This window comes from Astyanax mexicanus, chromosome 1 (genome assembly GCF_023375975.1).
Source record: "Astyanax mexicanus isolate ESR-SI-001 chromosome 1, AstMex3_surface, whole genome shotgun sequence".
Classification (NCBI taxonomy): Eukaryota; Metazoa; Chordata; class Actinopteri; order Characiformes; family Acestrorhamphidae; genus Astyanax; species Astyanax mexicanus.
The window spans coordinates 24,508,198-24,531,447 of record NC_064408.1 but is presented as its reverse complement, the minus strand read 5'-3'; the positions used below and the strand labels follow the sequence as shown (position 1 = coordinate 24,531,447).

The window sequence follows — 23,250 nt, the reverse complement described above, 5'->3', positions numbered from 1 at the left end:
AAAGTCCGGACCGTGGTCCGAACCAAGGTTTATGTGTTTGCTACATTGTATATATTTGGTCCGCTTATTTTTGTTTTCACACTGCAGTTTAGGGAACGCACCAAATACCTTTGTGTGATACTCCTACATCCTTTTATTATCACTTACATATCGATGCGTTTTCCTTATCTTGACGATGATTGGTTTTAGAAGGACATGCGTCTGACGTTGACGTGTTGACAGTTAAGCAGGTGGCTTATTTGGTGGAAAGCCTTTCCAGGATGAGGATAAAATGAATGAACAGTTTCATTTAGTCTCCATAGTAGTGCTGCTGCTATTGTGGTTTTTATACCAGCAGAGGCAACTTCAGGCACAGTACTCTAGGTTAGTTCAACTTCGCCAAACGAACGTGCTTGTCCTGAAGCAGCTGTATCCACGGCTCATTTTTCCTGCTTTTCCGGTTATTTTGAGAGGGTACTGACTGCAGCCTGCAGGAAGGCAGAGTTGAACGTCCAGTGCATCCAGCTCCGCCCACTTTGTTAGCTTCATGCTGTCCAGTCCCGCCCACTTTGTCAGCATCATGTCTTAGCTCCGCCTCTGAACGGATGTAAACAATGTACAGGGCAGTTAGCGGACTTTAAATATAATGTGCCGCGTCGCCCGGCTTAAATACTGTGTATACACTACAAGCTTGTGACTCCGCCTTCCCGCAAGCTGCAGTCAGTAGTAGTTGGTTATTTTTCTTCTTCTGCTGCCGTTGCTGAGGAACGCCTGCTCAGCTTCCTGTAATTGGTCCGAAAGTTCGAACCATCCAGAAAAGTGCTTTCACACTGCAGGCGAGACCATGGTTCAGAAGATCCGGACCGAGACCACCTCTCTTAGTCGGACCAAAATCTGGTCCTTTGGTCCGGACCGTGGTTCGCGGCCCCTTTCACACCTGCTACTTAGAGCTGGGCGATATGGGAAAAAATCTTATCACGATATAGTTTTCCATATCAGTCGATATCGATATGTATCACGATATAAATCAAATCACTTTGTGTCACACTTAAAGGTTTGTTTTTATTAGTGAGAGAATAAGGGAGTGATGGAAGTTTTATCACAATATTTTTTTCTGTATCTCCATAATTATTAGGGCTGGCCCGAATAGCATTTTTTGAGCTCCGGATATTTGGCAGTAATTGGTAGCGAATATTCCAATATTAGTTTTTAAAAAAAACAAATTAATCATGAACGCGAGCCAGAACCCGAGCTTGAACGTCAGCCTGACTCAGGCGCTGCATGAACTCGGGCTTTTTTCCAATTTTTTCCAATTTTCCATGACTGAAAAAAAAACTTGGGCTATAAGCTCAATATTAAATATTTCGTTTGTTTAGAAATTATTTTATATTCTTAAACCATGTTAAATTATATTAGATTAGTAGGGCTGGCCCGAATAGCGTTTTTTGAGCTCAGAATATTGGGCACTGATTGGCAGCCAATATTGGAATATTTGTTTTTAAAAAGACGGATTAAAAACTGATTAAAGTAAAACAAAAATTGCAACTCGGCCCCTTTAATTCACCACAAAGTTTTCCAAGACCCAGCCGGAAAAAAAAAGATTTCCCACCTTTTCCTCAGCTGGGTCGGGCTCAAAAAATGATTTGTGATAGGCTGTTTTTTGGTTTGTTTGTTTAAGCACTTAGGCTTTTGTACTGCTGCAGTGCAATATTTAGATTTTATATTCTGAAATTCGTTAGGTTTTATTTCTTTTAGCATTTTGAACTTTTTTTCCAATTTCAAATTTATTTTTTTCTGTTCGTTATGTTCTATCGGTCCTTGCGTTTTTTGTAGTTGAAGTTGAATTTAATATTGAAGTTCAATATTTCTAATTTATATTTTGAAATTCCTTAGATTATATTTATTATTGTATTTTGAGCTCACTTTAGTTGGTTATTTTCCAAATTCATATCTATTTTTCTGTTATTATTAAATGTTATTAGCTTATTAGCTTAGCTTGTCATTTAGCATACAGAACTTCTCACGGATTTTTAATGAATGTTGATTTATTAATTTAAAAGCTGTACCTTATTAAAAGTATTTTAAGCCAGACAGACACTGTGTGATTTTTTAATGAGTTTATCTGCACTTTTAAATGGTTTGTCCTGTAGGAAACGCACACGATTTGTATGCTGACACTGTTGTCTGACTGAGGAGCTGCTTTCCGTCAAATGCAGCCTGTAGGCAGGAAAAAATCCAGCCAGAACCGACCATATCATGAGCCAGTTTTAAAGCCAGTAATTTAGTAGAGCATTAAACTACAAATCTGAGATGTACCTGCTGTACTTCTTAATCTCTGCCCCCAAAACGGTCCATTAACTTGCTTGACAGACGCGTCAAATCCCCCGCGAGCACGCGCGGCGCACAGCGCACCGATTAATTCATGCGTTGAGCTTTAAACGCGCAGCTGAGCTGTAATTGGGGAAATATCACAAAAATCACAGTGTGATTTGTTACATTAAAAAAAAGACCATTTTCTTCCGCCTAATCTGAGAGGAAAGCGGTGTTCTCGACCGGCCCGAGTTCATGCAGCGCCTGAGTCAGGCTGGCGTTCAAGCTCGGGTTCGGGCTCGCGTTCAGGCAGATAATCTAAATGATAAATGATTTTGTGTTTTTGCACTTGGGCCATAAGCTCAATATTAAAAAGTTCGTTTGTTTAGAAATTATTTTATATCCTTAAACCATGTTAAATTATATTAGATTAGAGGAAAGTCATTTAGACATCATTCTTAAGGTGTTTTTGTCCTGTTACCGCTCCGCAAAAAAACCTCTTCCTTTAATCCGCGCCCCACATACACATTTTTGCAGCACCTGCCCCGAGGTCCTAATATAAATTGAATTAATTACATTTAGTGCTTAAAATTTACTTAAAATTTATTTAAAACGTGCTGAACAGTGCGGCCGTTTATTCCCAAAGTCCAAACACTATGGTTGTTTGCGTGTGTCGGGCCATACTCCACTATTCTTTAGGGTTTTTTGTTGCATGCATGAGAATAACTATTACAATTTTCTTAACTACTTATTAATTTGCTCCAGCGTCTTCTGGATTGATTACACGTTGTGTTTTCGTTGTTTGCCGCGCCACTTAGACGGAAATGGAAATGAATGTTTATCGAATTCTATTGCACAGGCTTATCATCGTCATCGAGGGAAAAATTATCGCGAAACAAATCGATATCGTTATATCGCCCAGCACTACTGCTACTTTGGTTCGGACCAAACTGAAAAGTACGAAAGTCCGGACCAAACGAGGCAGGTGTGAAAGTACCCTTAAATAATCGATGCCAGTGTGCATACAGCAGAGAGTCTAAAGTGAACTTGTGTGAGTAACAACGTAACATTACAATTCTGATAAATCAGTGATCCTGATCTTTTTCATTTGATTGCAATCCTTTGAAAATGATGTGATTGTCTGATTTCTGATGACACGATTGGATCAGGCACATCCTTAATATATGTGAAATTCGATGTCTTGAATAGTGAGTATCCATTATGTCAGTTATGCAGTTAACAGCAGTGTGACTTTTTTGTTGCAGATTAAACATCACTTTATATGTGTATGTGAACTACATATTGAAAATTACAAATTACATGTCTGAAATGAACATTTAATAAAATGCTTCATTAACAGAGAAGTGTTTGGTGTCATAGAGTGATATGTGTGACTTCTCTGTGGGATGGTTTTTGCAGACTATGGACTACACCCCAGGAACCTGGAGAAGAACAGATGTCCATCTGGAGAACCCAGAGTACCACACCAGATGGTTCTTCAAGTACTTCCTGGGAAAAGGTAGGGTTTAAGCTGCCAACTCTGCTTGCTCTCACTCTCTAATTCATAATGCTGTACAGCAACATTATTTTATTATTTTCTTCCGAACACACACTGAGCACATTTATATAAAGGATTAAACTACAGTACAACAATTTAAAGAGCTTTTCCCCACACTTACTTTTTATTTTACCTGGCATGAATACAGTATTTTACAGCAATAGTTTACCAGTTAATAAAAAAAATAATCAAACATGCATACACATACACTCACCACAAACATAACATTTCTGGCTTATTTTATAATAACATTGTCCACACAGTGTGTGGGAACCCTCTGCAATAACTCTATCATTCATTCTCTATCTTTGTTTCTCTCTCTCTCTCTCTCTCTCTCTCTCTCACTTACACTCAATACTGCAAACCAGACATTCATTGCTACTGCATGCCCAGGAAGCAGATGCCTGCATTATGTTGTCTTAATTGATTTAAATCAGTACAAATATATTTTAGAGATGAAAGAGAGCAAGGGAGAGAGTGAGAGAGAGAGAAGAGTATGCAACACAGAGGAGGGTGGGGATGGTGAAACAGAACAGACCCTTGTACTGTAATTGGGTTTCAGCCTCTATTCATTTATCTTCTGTCTCCTAACCTCCACTTTGCTTTTGTCCAAAATAGCCCTGGCAAACCTTTGAGCTTTTCCCACACTTACTTTACTGCACGCATTATTATCTATGAGTACCTTAAAATAAAAATGTAAATAAAGCCATGTGTACAGTCATGTCTTCACTGTCTTCAGTACATTACACTTTCTCAGTTTCTGCTGTTTCTTTGCCAAAAGATGCTTTTAATTATAATATGCAACATTTTAAAACATTATCTCTAAAAAGCCATCAGTTTTGCAGCATTTCAGTAAATTTGAGGAAAAAGTATAACTTTATGCGACACAGGATTCATCTTGTTACTTTTATCAGCAGTGATATCAGAATTAAATACCAGAGCCAGATGACACTGGACTGCTTCATTAACCATTTCTTTTATGAGTGGTCGGTATTTTAAAACATATAATTTCTCAATATTTAAAGACATATTTGCAAAAGACATATTACAATAATGCATCAATAGCAAAATACTAATATTCAAATACTTTCCCACATTCCGTAAAGGCATTAATTAAACATTTTAATTACACTATGTGTAATTAAATGTGCAGTTAGTCAGTGTTATTTAAACACTAGTGAAATCCATATTATGCTCAGAAAGGTCTGTGTTGCGTTTTACACCTACAAAATTGATCACAGTACAGTAGTTCTAGAGGGTCCCCAAAGGTTTGCATATCACATCTTCCTTACGTACTTTAGAAGACACATCATAAGAGTGTTTTTGATGTAACAGGTTTTCTTCATGAAGGATGAATTCTGTGATCATCAACTTCACTTGTCTTCTGTGGTCTTCCTGGATTTTTCAGCTTCTTTCTTTGATGCTCGAATCATTACCAGTTTGAGAGTTTCATGAATGGTTACCAAATGCAAATTCAACACTTGGAATCAAATTAAGATCTTTCATCTTTATAATTTGTCATAAATTAATGAGTGAACCGGCCACGGTGGGTCACGAAGCTGCTTAGCAGTTGATTTTGAGAATTCTTTTGAGCTTTTGAAAATTAAGGGTCTAATTCCTAAAATGGTAAAGCAGATGTTTTAAACCCATTTAACTGAAGCTGACGTCTGCTTTGTAATCATGTATCAATTGTTTTATTTTAGGTCCACTCTGGTGATTTACAGAGGTACACATTGTTTAAAACTATCCAAATGCTTAAGAACCTGACTGCATACATGTATGTGTCCAGCTGTGAGTTTTTTTTCTTTGCTTGTCTGGTCAAATAATTTCCAATTTATTTTATAATTTTTCCTCCAGTACATCAGAACTATGTTGGTGTGGATGCAGAGAAGAACCCATTCTACCTTTCTGTGGTTCTGTCAGACCAGAACAACCAGAGAGTTCCCCAGTACAGAGCCATCCTCTGGCGCAAGACGGTAAGATAAAGCGTGGTAGTGAGTGTTTACAGTCATACGTGTTAAACACTTGACATGTAACAATGCTATGGCTGGGAAAATGAAAGATATTGGGTTTATAATGTCTGCAATCAAATAAAAATTAAAGTAAATGTAATAATTTTTTTATACTGTCCCAATTTTTCTGATTTGGGTTTGTAAATCTTTTGGTATACATAATAAAGTAATGTACAGTGTTTTCAGTGTGCAGTGTACAGTATGTTATGTTCTTACAAATTCCAGATGAAAATTAATTGTGTACATAAGAAGTGTTTTATTATTGTGATAGTAAATTGGATAAACAAAACTGCTCCTAAATTCGCTTAGTTATGTTTCATATGCTTCTGTATCCTCAGTCCATAACAGTGCACCCAATGTTGCAAAGACAACAACTAATGTAAACAAAGCACTCCTGCTGCATGCTTTACTTTTTTTAAACAGAAAACAGGAGCATCTGACCCAGTTACAGTTACAGTATGATATGTCTTTTTTTTGTTTTGTTTTTCTGAAGGGTACTCTTAAGATTAGCCTCCCCTACAGCCCAACGAAAACACTATCAGTCAAATCGATATTAAGGTAAGGCATTCATTTTTCAGATCAATTCTGACAACCTGGTGCAGTGAATAATAAACACAGATTTTATCTGCACATAAAGTCTAGCTAAAGACATAAAGCCTTCAGCTACAGTTTGTTGTAATATGCCCATTCTACACATCGGTTCTTATAAGGGAAAGCATTACTAATTTATTAAGGCTGTTATAACTTAGTGTGATTTCTCTGTCACTATTTTTTCTTTTTCTTTCCAGTGCCATGAACATGGAGCGTTTTGAGAAGGGCCCTAGAGAGATCCTCAACCCAGAGATCCAAAAGGTGCGAGTCACACCTGTCATCTGTTCCTTCTTCAGATCTTCGCCTGGGAGTTCCATTCAGCATTCTGGTCTTTCTGTCCTGTCTGTCCTATACCCCAGAGAGCATTGCTTCAGATAATGAGTCTTCTATGCACAAGGAAAGTTAATGACATCCTCATTAATGTTTTTTTCTTCTGTTTTTAATTCTTTTCAGGATCTACTGGTGCTAGAGGAGCAAGAGGTAGGTAATGTTTGCATGTGTTGAAATATTGTCATGTGCATTTATGTGTATTTTACTAAATGTGAAATAATCTACTATGTTACTCATAACTCTTCATGTCTGTAATTACAGGGCAGTGTAAACTTTAAATTTGGGGTGCTCTTTGCCAAAGATGGTCAGCTGACAGATGATGAAATGTTCAGTAATGGTAAGCACAATGCTGCAGCTCTAGTACATCACCACTCATATAATAATGTCTAAGATAATGACATATACATGTACAACCTTTCGTATCAATGTAAACATGATTAATTTTCGTTTTTTTGATATTTACATTGTCAAAATGTCATGGGGTGCGACCCATAATATCAGTAAATGTAATAAATTTTAAAAATTATGGTATTTTTTAAAGTTTAAAAATAACTACTGAGAATTAAAAAATATATATAATTTGTTTTAGACTTAAACATAGTGGCACTACATGTCAATTTGTGGGGCCACGGCCACTGGTTCTGGATGAAAAACACACTAAAATCACTTAATCTAAAATTTTAATGTATGTGTACATAACATTCTTAATGTTTATAAATAGCAAAATATATAAAAAAGTTGCCCGTTTAAATATGTATTTTTTAATTTGCTCATAAACAGCAGTGAACCAGCTATATTACTGTATTTTTTGCACTGTAAGGCACACTATCAATAAACATCTATTTTCTGGTTTATTTTTGTATATAAGGCGCACTGGATTATAAGACGCATTTTTAGAGACACTTAAAGGAACTTCAAATTCAGTTGGTCTCGCCGCTGGGTGGTGGTGGGGTGTAGCTAACTGAGTTAAGTAAAGCTAAGCTAAATAATCAAAACTGTAATTAAAAATAGACTTTCTTTTAAAGTCAAACGAGCACTGGATGTTCATCTACACAGATTTCTCTCAAGCGGGGTTAGTGGGTAATGCTAATCCTAATTCAGCAGTGCTAGTCGAGGTTAGCAGCAGGCTACAGGCTGATAATACTCACCTCTGAACGAAATGTGCAGTTTGCGGCTAATGCTAATGCTATATCAGCCCCGGTGGTGGTGAGCTAAACTGAAACACCTGTATAATGCTGCACTTCAGCGGAGTGGCTTTACTACTCCTTGCAACCTGACTGGTAAAATTCATACATAAAACGCAGTGGATTATAAGCCACACTGAATTTTTTTGGGAAAATTAAAGGCTTTTAAATGTGCCATAGAATGTGGAAAAACATGGTAAGAAAAATCATAATGGTAAAATTGGTGTTAATTTGAATTGTCACATTTTTTATTTGTTCTTGTTAAACTTTTACAGAGACTGGAAGTGAAAACTTTGAGAAGTTCTTGAATCTGCTTGGTGACAAAATCTGTCTGCAGGGCTGGGCTGGGTATAGAGGAGGCCTTGACACTAAGAGTAAGAAACACTGTCATGTGCACATGTTAAGCATGAGGACACAAATATTTACAAACATATTACAAACAGGTAATTAAACACTTTCTCTTTCTCTCTCTATCTTACTAGATGACACTACAGGAATAAACTCCATCTACACAGTTTATCAGGGTCATGAGCTCATGTTCCATGTATCTACCATGTTACCTTACTCTAAAGAGAATAAGCAACAGGTGAGTCTAAAGGACAGTTTATACTTCTGCATTGAACCTGCACCACAACCTGTACATAGCCTGCTTGTAGCCTGACATGCAGCTCCTGAGTAATGTAACAGAAGCACGAGTTTAAAAGCACACGGAAACTTAAGAAAATTATATCTAAGACAACACGTTGATCCAATACAGAAGTATAAACCAGCCTTCAGCATGCACACACACAAATGCAATGTTGGCAAAAAATGATGGAAAAAATATTGATTCAGTTCTCCTGAAGACTATTGTGTGCAAATATTTAGCATTTTCTCCTAGTTCATTTGTGTTATGTTCGGTGTGTATCAGCCTTCTGTGATGAGACTGAAGAAGCCACTTGTCATGGATATCATCACTCTGTATTTCTCTCTCCCTCTCTCCCATCTCTTTCTCATGTTTCAGTTCTTTCCCTTTAGGGATGTGAGAAATTTGGTATTAAGTGTCAAACTTTGTAACAGTATTCTCTGTACAGAACAGAATAATTCACCTTAATTTGTCCTTCAAGCATCAGTTTTGTCTTTCTCCTCTCTATTACTGTTTATCCATTTTTCCTCTCTCTTTCCTAACATCTTGCTAATGCGTCAGCTGGAGACTTCTGATTCTTGATGTGCAACAGATTTCCCTGTCATTTTGATTGATAATGTGCTATGCTTCTTTGAGTTTGTCATTTATTTCACTCATTTCTGTGTGAGAAAGTGAGGCAGCTGATTAGCAGTTGATCCACATCAAGAGAACATTACAGATTTAGTTGAAGTAAAGCTGATAATCTGTGAAAACATGGAACATAACACTTGGGCAATTATTGTGTTATTTTTCTATGTATATGATAACTTTTCAACTGATCTACAAAGAAATGAAAGCAGTGCGCTCAACTAAAGTGCAGGACTTTGTTGACATGTTAAGTAATTGGCTGGCCTGGTAAAAAGAATAAGAGTGATTAGCCTGGCCTGTTCCAGGAATCCATTAACTTATTAGATTGAATCAAAGATGACAGCCTGTCCATAGTTGTTTTTGCAGTTGTAGTAAAAACGTAAGAAAAATATGAATACAAAATATACTGTCATTTTGTGGCAGTGTGTAAAATTTTCTTTGCACTAGCAATAATATGTCTTGCCCATGGAGAGAGCAGCGCTTCTTCACCTGGATTTCACACTAATTTAAACGTGTAGATGCTTTTTCTGCCTTGTCACTGCACTCGAAATTCAATCAAATGATTTTCGGCAATCGCAATATAAGCATCTAGTGACAATAAATATAAGACAATTTTATAATACAATCCCTACAAAAAAAATGTGAAAGGGAAGTGCAGAATAACCCTGTGCAGTGCAAAAGGATGGCATTGCTACTGCTAATCTAGAAAATACTCTGTCCTAGTTGTCATTTCCAGCTTTTTCTACCTCTCTTTCAGTCTTTCTCTCTCCGGTTCAGATCAGATATCAGGTTGAGTATGAGTGTCCTTGAGCTACATGTGGAAATGTTCACAATAGCTGGATTTTTACAGCATCTGCACTCACTCAAGGCTTTAGCTCACCTCAACAAAGTACCACTCGAACTCTTCCTGTCAGCCTCCGTTTACCAATACGCACTGTGAAAAGAGCAAATGCCTCACATGCACACAGTGCACTTACCTTGACCAAGCATGAACAGATCCCTGTCAACCCCACAGATTCCTCAAAAGCCAGGCTAGTGTCAGGGTTTTATGTCTAATGCAGGCTGCTACTTACTGGAAGCCAGTGAAGGGATTTCAGCATGGAAGCGACATGGTTAAACTTTAAAAGGTTAAACTTTAAATTAACTGAACTGTTGCAGGGACCTGGTTGCTCACATAGAAAGCTCAGCCAGAGCTTTTAAACAAACTTAAAACAAACTAAATTGCTGTAACTCCATCAAATTTCTGCCCAACCATTAATCACCGTTATGTACAATTGGTGCACAGTATAAAACCAACTGAGCCAAATGAAACACATACAATGTCAAGAAAAACACTCTGATATAGACCTTAGCTAATTAATGAGGTATACATTTAAGGAATTCAGAATGTATGGCCAAATGCAGAAGCACAGATATGCACAGTTAGGTAGCTAGTAAACTACTGTAGTGTATCTGAAATAGTCCTTATGAGGACGTTTCCCAGACAGCAGTTTAACCTAGGGCTGGGCGATATTGATCATAACTAATTTCTCTATATTTTTCAGCTGATATTTTTTTTTGTTGAGATTTTTCCATCCCATAAGGTAATAACAAGACACGTCTGAGACAAAACTACATGTTCCAGATTTTTATTTTTTTTTATTATTCAGTGTCCTATCCTGTATTTTAGAGTAACCCAGTAGTTTTTGCAACAATTTATGTTTTCAAAACTGAAAAGCAATTTAAATTACACTAATTATAATCAATAGATCCTTCAAATTATTTTTTTCCACTTCAAGTAGCCTAAAAAAGGGACACATAAAAATACATTGTAATTGGGAAAAAGTACATCCTAAATGGCTTAAAAAAGGAAATAAGTTAATAAAAAGTGCAGTTTAAGTTTTACTTTCTACAAAGTATTTTGTATAAATCTAGGCTGAAACAGTGTCAGGCCTATTCTCACACCCATGTGAAGGAGCCAATTGGTCAGCCCTCATTTCAGGTTAAAGTGGGCGTGTCTGCTCTAAAGAGTTGTGTTTAGTTCAGTTATGACGATCCGACTGCTGCTGCTTTTGATCAGGGCTAAGATTTCATAATATACAGGACCTGTTGGTTTTGAACTGTCTGTGTTTCATGGAGAAGCCAGATTCTGCCATCACTGTCTGTTTTTAGAGCTCGCTGTCTGAATGAGCTCTGTAAGCCTTTTGTGTGTGCACCACACTTTTGAATCTGCACAGATCTGATTGGCTGATGAGCATCTTTGGAATTATTTAGTTTCCTGCACCACAAAGCCAACACCACAGACGATAGTAAAGTTACACCGCTCAAAACAAACACTGTCAAATTAAATAGTTCTCAATAGTTCACTGGCCCAGGGTCGCTTAGGGCAGTGTCTGGGTAAAAGACCCCTGCTCTACAGAATACCTTATTCTGCTGCTCATCTAAAACTCTAAATCTGAACCATTAAGCCTTTGTTTTTCTTTTTAATATCCAGCTTCTCTTCAATACCTTCTGTCACTTCTTTATCTGTCTTTAGGCTTTGTCTGCCTGTAGAACTCACTACTGAAGCAGTGGGGAAGGGTGGAGTTGTTTTCAATGAGGGAGAGAGGAAGGGCAAGGTGAAGCTGTGCAGAGACATTAACGGGGAGAACAAAAGGCGAACTGTCGGTGCTAACAAAGTTTATATCAATGCGAACGTTATTGTCACATCTTAAATCTTGAATGAACACAGCACATTAAATGGAGATTTCCAATTAAAAGGAAAACATAGTCTAGGACCAGGCTTAATCTTTGTCCAGGAAACTGTCCCTTTATATTGTGTTTTTCTATCACTGATTATGTTGCCAGTCATTGATTTTACTGTTTGTTTCTGGATGTTCTCAGGTGGAGAGGAAAAGACATATTGGGAATGACATTGTCACCATCGTATTCCAGGAAGGAGATGATGCCTCGCCATCCTTCAAGCCCTCCATGATCCGATCTCATTTCACTCGTATCCTCCTTTGTTCAGAATATTAACGTGTCTATATGTTTATGAAACTATTTATATATGTACAATTTTTATACCCTTAACTCACATCACAGATATTTTTGCCTTAGTTAGATATAACAGTCAGAATGACAGCTATAGGTATGATTTTTTCTTATTTTAAGCATATTGTTTATATACATTCAGGTGCTATAATATACATTCAATACATTAAGGTGTAATATTCTGAGATGATGGGTTAAGTAATTACCTGAGGTGATCTTAATATTTCTTGATGTTATTTGCAGGTTGAAAATTTTCTCAGAGGAGAGCGTGCCATTGTTTGGGCCACCTCTTCCTCCCCCACCAGTGTTCACAGACCACCAGGAGTTCAGGGACTTTTTACTAGTCAAATGTAAGTCTACACATTTTGTCTGAATATTTTTTTTTTATAAAACTGGGATCACATAATGCATCTCACTCTTTCTTTCCTCTTCCTGTCATCTTTCAGTAATAAATGGAGAGAAAGCCACTCTTGAAACCCCAACGTTTGCTCAGAAACGTCAGCGAACACTCGACATGCTGATTAGGTCTCTGTACCAAGACCTTATGCCAGACTTGCACAAGGTACACTCACAGACACTCACTAATTATCCACAGGAATTGTCACTTTTCTCCTTTGTGTCTTCTTCTAGCACAGCAAGATAACAAGCACAGTTTTATCAGTGCTTGTTATCTTGCCTCTTCTTCTTATTTTTTTCTTAAAAAAAAAAAGATTTTCTTAATCTTTATTTCGCAATTTTTGTGCTGTTTATCCTACATTTGCTCTTCACACCATGAAAACTACCAGCAACAGCATGACGTACTAACAGAAATTGCAGATATGCTAAATTTTAACTATGTGATAATAATATAACTTCTCCAACCTTCATAGCCAACATATGATGAAAGTTAAATAAGGTAGTTTACACTCATTTACTAATCAGCCATGAAATAAGCACCAACATCTCTTTGCATATTTTGTTGGCCTCATCTTACCTTGTTCTTCAGTGGTCAGAACCTTATAGGACCTCCAGTGAGCAGCTTTTATTTGGATGGTGAATCATTCCCTCATCTTGCATATACATTGTGTTATTTTTTAAGATGAGAGTATGCAGTAGTAGGTTCACAAGGTAACCATTATGTGAATGCAAGCAAGTAGTTAACAGCAAGTGTATCTCTTATCTTGCGTGTGTGTGTTGAGCTGCTATCAGTGCTGCTGGAGTTTTTTAACAGTGTCACTGGTTGACTAAAAAGTGTGCACCAACCAGAAATACTTCTTAATCTTATTTCCTGTTGCCCCTCCTTTCCTCCTCTATCCTGTCAAAAAATGTTTTTGACTTAGAATTCTATAGTCTCTGTCCAAATCAGTTTGGATAAAAGCGTTTGTGAAATGCTATATAGTGTAAAAATATCCAGCCAGCAGGTTTTAAAAATTTTAATCAAATAAAAATCTGAAAAGTGTAATGTACAAAAGTATTTAGTCTCCTTATATCAGTACTTAGTAGAGCCACATTTTGCTGAAATTACAGCTGCAAGTCTTTTGGGGTATGTCTCTACCAGCTTTGCGTGTCTAAAGACTGAGAGTATTGCCCATTCTTCTTTGCAAAATAGCTCAAGCTTAGCCAGGTTGGATGGAGAGCGTCTATGAACTGCAATTTTCATGTCTTGCCACAGAAGCTTAGATTTAGGTCAGGGCTCTTACTGGGTCGTTCTAACACATGAATATATTTTGATCTTAACCATTCCACTGTAGCTCTGGCTGTATGTTTAGAGTCATTGTCTTGATGGAAGGTGAACCTCATTCCCAGTCTCAAGTCTTTTGCAGCCTCCAATACGTCTTCTTCCAGAATTTAACCTTTATTTAGCTCCATCCATCTTTCTGTCAACACTGACCAGCTTTCCTGCCCTGCTAAGGAAAAGCATCCCCTTAGCATGATGCTGCCTCCATCATGTTTCACAATGGGCTCAGGGTGATGAGCAGTGTAACTTTTCCTCCAAACATAGCGCTTTGCCTTTAGTCCAAAAAGTTTAACTTTTTCAGCATCTTCTTCCACCAATGGTTTTCTTCTTGCTGTTACCTTTTTCCATAAAGGCCAGATTTGTGAAGTGCCCTGCTTAAAGTTTTCATGTGGACAGATTCTTCCACCTATGCTGTGGATTTCTGCAGCTCCTCCAGAGTGACCATGGGCCTCTTGCCTGTTTCTCTAAACAATTCTCTCCTTGCTCGATCTGTCAGTTTGGGTGTCTTGGTAGGTTTTCAGTTGTAGAATTATTTTTCCATTTTTGGTTGATTGATTGATCAGTGCTTGTTTGGGTGCTAAGAGCTTAAGATATGTTTTTATAACCTAACCCTGTTTAAAACTTCTCCACAACCTTATTTCTGACCAGTCGTCTGACCAGTTGTGTTGGTCTATCACTTAAAATTTCAATAAAATACATTTATGTTTGTGGTTGTAAGGTGACAAAATGTGAAAAATTTCAAGGGGTATGAATATTTTGCCAAAGTCACTGTACAGTGTTTAAAAACTCCAGCAGCACTTCTGTGTGATCGACTCCTACTAGCAAAACACTAACATACCACCACCATGTCAGTGTCACTGCTGTGCTGAAAATGATCCATTACCCAAATAATACCTACTTAATACCTTCCCTGTGGTGGTCCTGTTGGGTTAATAATTGAGGTCATTAGCATGTTAGCAACATTAGCCACAAACTCTTACCAAAAAACTCTGTGCTCTCTAGTTGTTAAAAATGCTGATTACTTCATGTTTATAGAGAAAGGCTGCAACAGTTGTGGGGAACACCTTATTTCTTGAGTCATCTTAATGTATTCTTGCTGTAACTGCACTTTTAGGAACTGAACTGTAGTTTCTTGCTATGTTTCGTTTGATTCTTTTTTTCTCTGTTGTTTCCCAATACTTGCTCTACTGCTGACCCTAGCCTGCCTGCTTTTACTCTGTTCTGGATTTCCGCTTCTTTCCCGGGTCCACCTCTCAGACCCGTGTATGTATCTTACTGTTCCTGTAGGTTCCCTTCTCTCCGCAGAACATGCTCAATCGGCGATCTTTCAGTGACGTTCTGCCCGAGTCACCCAAGTCAGCTCGCAAGAAGGAGGAGGCACGGCAGGCGGAGTTTGTCCGCATAGGACAGGTAAAACACCCATATACATATGGGTCTGTGGCACAGTGAACAAGGGCTGGGTGATATATCATGATTTAAATATTGATATATTTTCATACAAGATATAAGATGACACAGTATTGTTTATTTCATTATACACTATGCTGCCTTCCGATTAGCTCCGACAGCAGGCAGTGATAGCATGGAGACGGATAAACACATGACCGAAGTTATAGAAGAGAGGCTGATTAGTAAACTGCACTAGCTGGTGAACCACTGAAAACTATTTAATTCGACAGTGTTTAAATTTAGCAGTGTTACTTTACTTTCATTTGTGATGGAGGCTTTACAGTGCAGGAAACCCACAGACCAATTGGTATTGTAAATAGAAAGAAAAATCTCAGCCAATCAGTTCTGTGCAGGTTTGGCAAGCTCTAAAAACAGACAGTGACTGTAAAATCTGGCTTTTCAGCAAAACACAGACAGCTCATAACCAGCATGTCTAATGATTTGAGATCATAGCGCTAATAAACAGTAGCAGCGTGTCTTGTCTCCACTGAACGAAACAGACACAGACAGACAGCCACGCCCACTCTAACCTGAACTGAGGGCTGACCATTCAGCTCCTTTATACAGGTATGAGAATAGGCCTGATGCTGTTTCAGATTTAAAATAGAAAAAGATTTAAATAGAAAGTTAAAACTGCACTTTTTATCTATTTACTTTTTTCTTAAGCTCTTTAGATGCACTTTTTTCAGTAGCACAGTATAGTATTTTAATAGTATTTTAGTAATTTCCGTCCCTTCTTTTTAAGCTACTTGAAGTGGAAACATTTTTTTGAAGAATCTTTAATGTGTAATTTGAAAGTGCCTGTATAAAATCTACATGTAGTTTTGTCTTAAAAGTGTCTTTTTGCTATTAACTAATGGATTAAAATTATCTTGAGATATATATGGTATATCATCTTTTAGCAAAAAATATTGAGAAAATAGTTTTATCCATATTGTCCAGCCCTACTGTGACCCTTAGAAGTTCAGAGTTCTTAGTTTTATTTCTGTACTATGTGTTCCAATGTAATTACTAAAAGCACTACTGGCTTTCAGGCTAACTTGGGTTAAAAATACCAGTAGAGATTTATGTTATTTTTGTATGTTGTATTTCTAGGCACTGAAGTTGAAAACCATAGTTAAAGGGGACGCTCCTACTAGTCTAGTCAACACTGGCCTTTGCAGGAAAGAGGTAAGAGAAGGATGATCAGAGAGACAGAGAATAAATAAAACAGTGAGTATGCAAGGCTGTTAAAGACCTTGTTTTGTTTCCTCAGCCGTGGGAGTCTCAGTCTTTCTGCAGTAGCTTTGCATATGACATTGTCTGCGGGGATTCCTGGGGTCAGTCATTACTGGTTGCCACGGACTCAGCAGGGGTCATGCTGTTGGAGGGTGAGAATATCTCATTATGAGTCATCATGATTTAACTGTCTGAATGTTGAGACTGATATAAAACGTGCTCTTCCAAAGCTCTTCACATTTCTGCTCTATTAAAAGCATAATTTCTGTTTTATTTCCCAGTTCCAAAACTAATTGATACTTTTCAACTCCTAATAGGCCAGTAGGTTCATGTTTATCTGCTCCAGAGAGTCACATTCTGTTGGCACTGCATCTCTACAGGGATAAGATGAGTTGTGTGTCGGTAATGGGTGCAACTTAATGTAGCAGAATGCATTCATTAGAAGGGGTGTTTACAAACATTAAACATATAGTAAGGCTGACTAACAGCACAGCAAAAGTACTGTACTGTGACTGTGTACAGCTTAGAGTAGTATTACTATACTGTAACCATCTACAGTATACTGTAAAGGAACAGTACTATACAAAATGTACCATATATTATATGTAGCATACATTATATGCTATATGCTTTATTGTCAACCCTGGTCCTGGAGGCCCACTGCCCAGCATTTTTAGTGTTTTTCCTGCTACCGGCATACCTTATCCAATAAATGAAGCTCATTAACAACTTGTGTTGATATGGGGCCACATTTTTACACCTTGCGCCAGCATCGTTTAAATAGCAATGGAGCTTACAAACATATCTATGCCGATGGGCGTGATGGCCTGAAATGAAGTATTTCCAGGTAAATTTCTGGAGTATTGCTATTTTGGCAACAGAAAACACAAGTGCTCCACTGACTGAAATTAACCTAGGTAACAGTCAACCATTAGACATTCATTGCTATACTGGCAACGCAGGTGCACTGCGCTTTTAGCGCATGTAAAACCTCACTCATTACCCACACACAGTGAAAAGAAAAAAAAAAAAGCATCTCTGTGGTGCTGCTCATAAGAGGCGTGGACCTGTTTTTCTCTGTAACGCTGCTTTGTGACAACTTTTGTTGTATTTGAATTGAATTGAATTGGACACAGTGCGCAGCAGTGCACAGCTCGTCTACAGATAGTAAGAGTATGTTACACCTGGGGAAATGTAATGAGGGGGCGGAGCTAAAGATGAAACACAGGTGAAGCCACTAGACAGGGGCGGAGACACGAAAGAAACAAAATAATAGTTAATTAATAAAACATTAAATGATAAAATACAATTTAAAAAATTAAAATAAATAAATGATATCATAAGAATAGCAATAAAAAAGCATTCTTCTGTATAAAATGTGTCCAAAGTTTGGAAACCTTAATTTTTCAAATTAGACATAAAACCATGACCTTCATACAATCCAGATTTTATATATTTTTATGATCTTTCAGTTTGTTCAATTAAGCAGAAAAGGTAACTGTGCATTAAAATGTGCAGGCTTGTATCTTTAAAGAGAATGTGTGCTTATTTTCACTTGAACTGAATGGAAGCAGAAAAAAAAGTCTTTAACAGGAGGAAAGTATTGAAAATCTGCCCTCTGCAGTTTGATCAGTAGCAAGTGTACACCATTGTGTTATCTGAAGGTGCTTTGTGACTCAGTAGAGTGTGATATTAAAGACATGAGTATTGTCAATCCACAAAGAAGCAAACAGAAAAAGGAATGAACTGGTGGGAAAAGGAAAACAGAAAAGGCGCTGCTGTTTGTAGTCAGAACTGTAAGGTTTCCTGGCAATTAACTCAGCAGGGATGAGGTTCAAAGTTTTGAAGGAAAATGATAATTGGGAGTATTTTAAGAGTGAATTCTGAACCCTGCAATTTGAAGAGAACCACAGCTAGGCAACACCATGCAATTTTCATGCCCTGCTCAACCAGTGACCTAAAACGTTGTATAAAGTCACTGAAACGTAACCCACTAATAATCTAGAACAAATTACTCCGAAATGGAATACTGGACATTATAAGCCAGTCATTTTAGTGTAGTAGTGTAGCATCTTCAGCCCTTCCAGAGTTGTATGTCTTCATGCTTGTACATCAGTTTAAACTCTGTCACATCTAAACATCTGTTTAAATCTGTTTAGCTGTCTGTCAGAGCTATTATCATTGTATTAATATGAATCCTTCAGGTGTGATGTTATTCTGTGAAACCTACTTTGTAAAAATATATATATATTTTTTCAGCCTCCGATCCACTACTGTCCAATGCAGGTAAGTTCCACTGTCTTATTAAAGAGATCAGTTCAGTTGAAAGTGCAGTGTGTGTGTTTTATAAGCATCATCTATTTAGATTTGGTATTTGATAAAAAAAATAATAACTGTATTTGCTTTGTTAAGTAATTTCTGCTTAAAAAAAGATAACCTCCACCCTGTTTGCTTTTCATGGTGAGACAGATTCTCCAGCCCTGCCTCCTGTGCAAGTTTTCGACAAAACTCTAACCGTCAAACAGATGCACGTCCTAGAACCTCAGGATCTTCTCATCACAAGGGCCGATAAAGGTATGAGTGAGTACGGAGATCAGCTGACATCAGTGTTATGATGACTGATGTATCATTTAGCAGATGTTATTACTATTAATGAAGAGTTCAGCAGGTGTATTTTTGGTAACAAAATCACTTTTCATTCTGACAAAAAAATCTTTCTGTGTTTATGTTTGGTTTCACAAAAATGAAGTCTGTACAACTTGGAAAATATTGTTTGTGATCTAGTGGTGGGGGATTTTTGATCCTTGGATGCATCTCGATTTGGACGTGGATGAGCCTGAATCAATTCACAAATGCATAAATTTGAGTCAGACCTGCCATATTATTTATGTACATGTGTTATTTTATTCCATTAAAGCTCTCAGTTAACCTCAGTAACTCAGCAGATTTTTAAAAAAGTATCAAAACTGCCCTGAGATATTATAATTCAGTAAAATAAAAAAATTAAATACTTTGCATAACTTTATTTATACCCAGATCAAACACAGATCAGCCACAACATTGAAACCAGCTCTGTATATGCATTACACTGGTCAGTCATAATATTATAATCACCTTCTAGTTTTTGCTTAGCTTATAGATGGTTTTGATATATATTACCCTAACAACATTAATCCTAGGTTTTTGTATTAATCATTTTATATATATATATATATATATATATATATATATATATTTTTTTTTTTTTATGTATTAAAATAGAAATACTGTCAAAAAGCCTATCATATAGCAGGATTAATTTCGGATCATTACAAATACTTTTCTTTAAAAATAAATTCTGTGTAGAAGAAAAAGATTAATCAAGATGCATCAATACTTATTTTATGAATGCATTGCAGAACTCTAAATCATAATCGTAAGGTGCCAAGAGATGCTCAAAATTACAAATTTATAAAATTATGAAAAAGTCAGATGAAGAGTACAGAATAAAATAATAAGTAACAATTCATGTCTCCTGTCCTAATGAACATCTTAACACCCTTGACAGCAGTGGTAATGTAGGCTCGCTCTCTCTTAGCACACATCAGTACACACACAGACATACACACATACACCTTGTTGAGTTTTTTCTGCATCGTCTAGACTCAGAGCTCATTATGCAGACATAAGCAGGAGTAGCAGAGACCCAGATAACACTGTCCACTAATGTCCCCTTTTCTTGTCATTAGCCAGAGCCAGTACTAACTGAACTTCTTCCTGAGACAGACACCAGCTAGGAACTTTTCCAGCAAGAAAATAATGAATTCTCTCTTCCACCCTTGTCACCAGGAAACCACTGCTTATTGTGACAGGAATTTCAGAAACCAACAAATTGCATGAGTAACAATGCTTGTAATTTTGAATAGACGGTTGCTTATTTGTTGCCAGATACTATCGGGGTGCAACCTGAAAGCTCTTGGTCTAGGTCTTTCCTAGAGAACCAGTTTACAAAACAGAAGATAAAAGAATATAATCACAGCAGTAATAGCATGATACCATATCAGACACTTGACTAATACTTTTATCTATTACTATCTAATAATACTATTATCTCGGATCTGAATATATGTGTTAAATTTGTTTAATATGGCGGAAATTTAATAACTCTCATGATATACAGTATGTCACAATATTTGTTCCAATTTACATCTGATCAGTTGGAAATGAGAAAAAATAGCATAGTGCTACATTTAAAAACAATGATCTTTATTTAATATTTGAAATACTTTGTTGCAATTAGACAAATTATGACAATATCCATAATAAATTAATACAATAATTTTGCATTGTACTGTATGTTACAAAATTTCTCACAGTTGCAATATTTGTCATATTGCCCAGCCCTAATACACATGTAGAATATAAAAGAATGTAACTTTTAATAAATAATAGCTCTTTCTTAAACAACACCTTTGAGACATAAGGTTACAAAGAGTTGAATAAGTAAACACTCAAGAAGCCTGAATGTGTATGAGTCATAATCAAGCTGAATATGAACTGTACTGTGCAAATTATTTACTAATAAACAGCAGGATTGTAGCACGTATGAAAGAAAATTAATTCATCTTCATCAACGAGGAACTGCTGTGCCTTCATTTATTGCTTTGCTGTGTTGAATATAAAACATGATATCAGTGTCTCGTGGCAATTAATAAAGAATCATAAACATAAAACACAAGAGCCAGGGTATTGCAGCCAGTGTAACATGAGGGAGCCCGTATAACATAACTAAGCCAGTTTACCCTAACAGGGCCAGGATTTAAAGTCACATGTTGTGTTTCAGGGAAGGATGCCCGTCTCTATGTGTACAGACTGAGCACACTCAAGCGAGGGATAGAGGAGAGGCAACTAGTCCGTACCAAATGCGACAGCAGAGAGAACAAGTTGGAGAAAACTCGGGGTATGACACAATCCAAACAATCCATACACGTGCCAGTCTGTGATAATATTATTTGTATGAGAGATTTAGAGATTTTTATGTTTATTAATCATTGTGAAGAGAATTTGAACACTACTTTTTTGCATGTGTGAAAATATAAGAGGAAGGCTGTGTGTTAAAATGTAATTTATCTGTCTTTTCAGGATGCCATCTCTACTCCATTAACACACACCATGGGGTGGAGCTTCGCATCGTTGCAGCGATAAGGAACAAGCTCCTCCTCATCACAAGGAAACAGCCACGCTTTGACAGCATATCTTCTGTAGGCATGAGCACTGGAACCAGTGATTCACCAGTAGAGGAGTTCCAGTACATTCGGGTACAAGAAAGAAAATTTATAATTTTATTTCTAATTTTATCCTGTTTTTTTCCCCTAGTTTGTATGGCCAATTACTTAACCTACACTCAGAGGGTGAAGACTAGCACATGCCTCCTTCGATACATGTGAAATCAGCCACCACCTCTTTTTAGAGCAATGCTAATGGTGTTCTCTCAGACTCCAGCTGCTGATGGCAAGCGGCCCGATCCTCAGACCACAGTGCCACCACCTTAGCTGCATTTTTAACAACAGTAATAATAATAATGTTTTGTTTTTTTCTTTCTTGCACCAGCATAAATTGAAACATTTACTTTACTAATCTGCAAGTTTGAGAATTATCATTTATGCTATGACCCAAGAACAGTAGCAAAAATAATAACATGAAAAATTTTAACGTTTTAGGCATTAAAAATGTTGTCACGGACAGGATTAAATCAGAACTATTACAACAGGTTAAACTGTTCACTTCTCCTTAAATGTATGTATTATATACTGCAGCAAAGGGCAATGTACAATCTGTGTTTTACATTTGGTGAATGTTTAATCCAAAAAAGGAAGCATAGAGGATCTATTGCCTTAGACTAAATGTATAAAATAATTTATTGAATATATTGTTTGGTATCCGCTGACTGACTCTATACCACCTTACTGTTTTCCAAGATAAAAGCCTTTTTCACACTTAAAACAGTTGTACCAGGGGTCTCTGATTGGTCAGGCGGACTAAGGCGCTACCACTATGATTAGGAGATTACTGGTTCTGATCATGCTGCTTATCATCAGAGACCAAGGGAGCAAAATTGGCCATTCCATTGCCAATTTTTGTGGGTAGAGGGCGCTCTCTCTCCCCATATCATCAATCCCTATATGATGTCGGTCAGAACATGTGCATGAGTTGCTGTGCTTTCCTCCAAATTTGCTGGCTACTGGTTAATGCTACAATAGCAGCAGAAAAAAGGTGGTGGCTAACTTGTTGGAGGAAGCGTGTGCTAGTCTTCACTAGGGCTGGCCCGAATAGCGTTTTTTGAGCTCCGGATATTCGGCACTGATTCGAAGCGAATATTCGAATATTCGTTTTTAAAAAAAGAGGTAAAAAAAGAGGTAAAAAAAAAAAAAGAAAATCACGGCCCCCTTAAGACATATTCACCCCGGATTTTTGGTGTTTTTATCCCGGATTTTTGTTTTTCACCCCATATTTTTTCTGTGTTTTTAGCCCAGATTTCTTTGTGTTTTCATCCCGGAATTTCTGCTGCCGCACACCGCGTCTTATCTGCTGCGTAAGAATAAATAAAGAAAATAAATGATGTAATTACTATTATTATTAGAAAAATAACAAACAAAAAT

General features: G+C 37.1%; 1 protein-coding gene across 6 annotated transcripts in view; it reads left to right on the top strand.

Moving 5' to 3' along the window:
* garnl3 (GTPase activating Rap/RanGAP domain like 3) overlaps positions 1 to 23,250 on the top strand; it is a 103,521-nt gene that overhangs the window by 61,191 nt on the left and 19,080 nt on the right. For 4 of the 6 annotated variants that reach the window (XM_007258102.4, XM_007258105.4, XM_007258104.4 and 1 more), the window contains exons 4-22: positions 3,709 to 3,808; positions 5,705 to 5,823; positions 6,353 to 6,417; positions 6,648 to 6,711; positions 6,904 to 6,930; positions 7,042 to 7,117; positions 8,240 to 8,338; positions 8,447 to 8,550; positions 12,079 to 12,187; positions 12,280 to 12,325; positions 12,472 to 12,578; positions 12,675 to 12,790; positions 15,233 to 15,355; positions 16,490 to 16,564; positions 16,650 to 16,764; positions 18,872 to 18,898; positions 19,082 to 19,186; positions 21,435 to 21,551; positions 21,734 to 21,909. In XM_007258102.4, the coding sequence (XP_007258164.3) occupies positions 3,709 to 3,808; positions 5,705 to 5,823; positions 6,353 to 6,417; positions 6,648 to 6,711; positions 6,904 to 6,930; positions 7,042 to 7,117; positions 8,240 to 8,338; positions 8,447 to 8,550; positions 12,079 to 12,187; positions 12,280 to 12,325; positions 12,472 to 12,578; positions 12,675 to 12,790; positions 15,233 to 15,355; positions 16,490 to 16,564; positions 16,650 to 16,764; positions 18,872 to 18,898; positions 19,082 to 19,186; positions 21,435 to 21,551; positions 21,734 to 21,909 (1,770 nt within the window). The remainder of the gene's footprint in view (positions 1 to 3,708; positions 3,809 to 5,704; positions 5,824 to 6,352; positions 6,418 to 6,647; positions 6,712 to 6,903; positions 6,931 to 7,041; positions 7,118 to 8,239; positions 8,339 to 8,446; positions 8,551 to 12,078; positions 12,188 to 12,279; positions 12,326 to 12,471; positions 12,579 to 12,674; positions 12,791 to 15,232; positions 15,356 to 16,489; positions 16,565 to 16,649; positions 16,765 to 18,871; positions 18,899 to 19,081; positions 19,187 to 21,434; positions 21,552 to 21,733; positions 21,910 to 23,250) is intronic. The other 2 variants (XM_007258103.4, XM_007258106.4) reach the window with 1 other exon arrangement.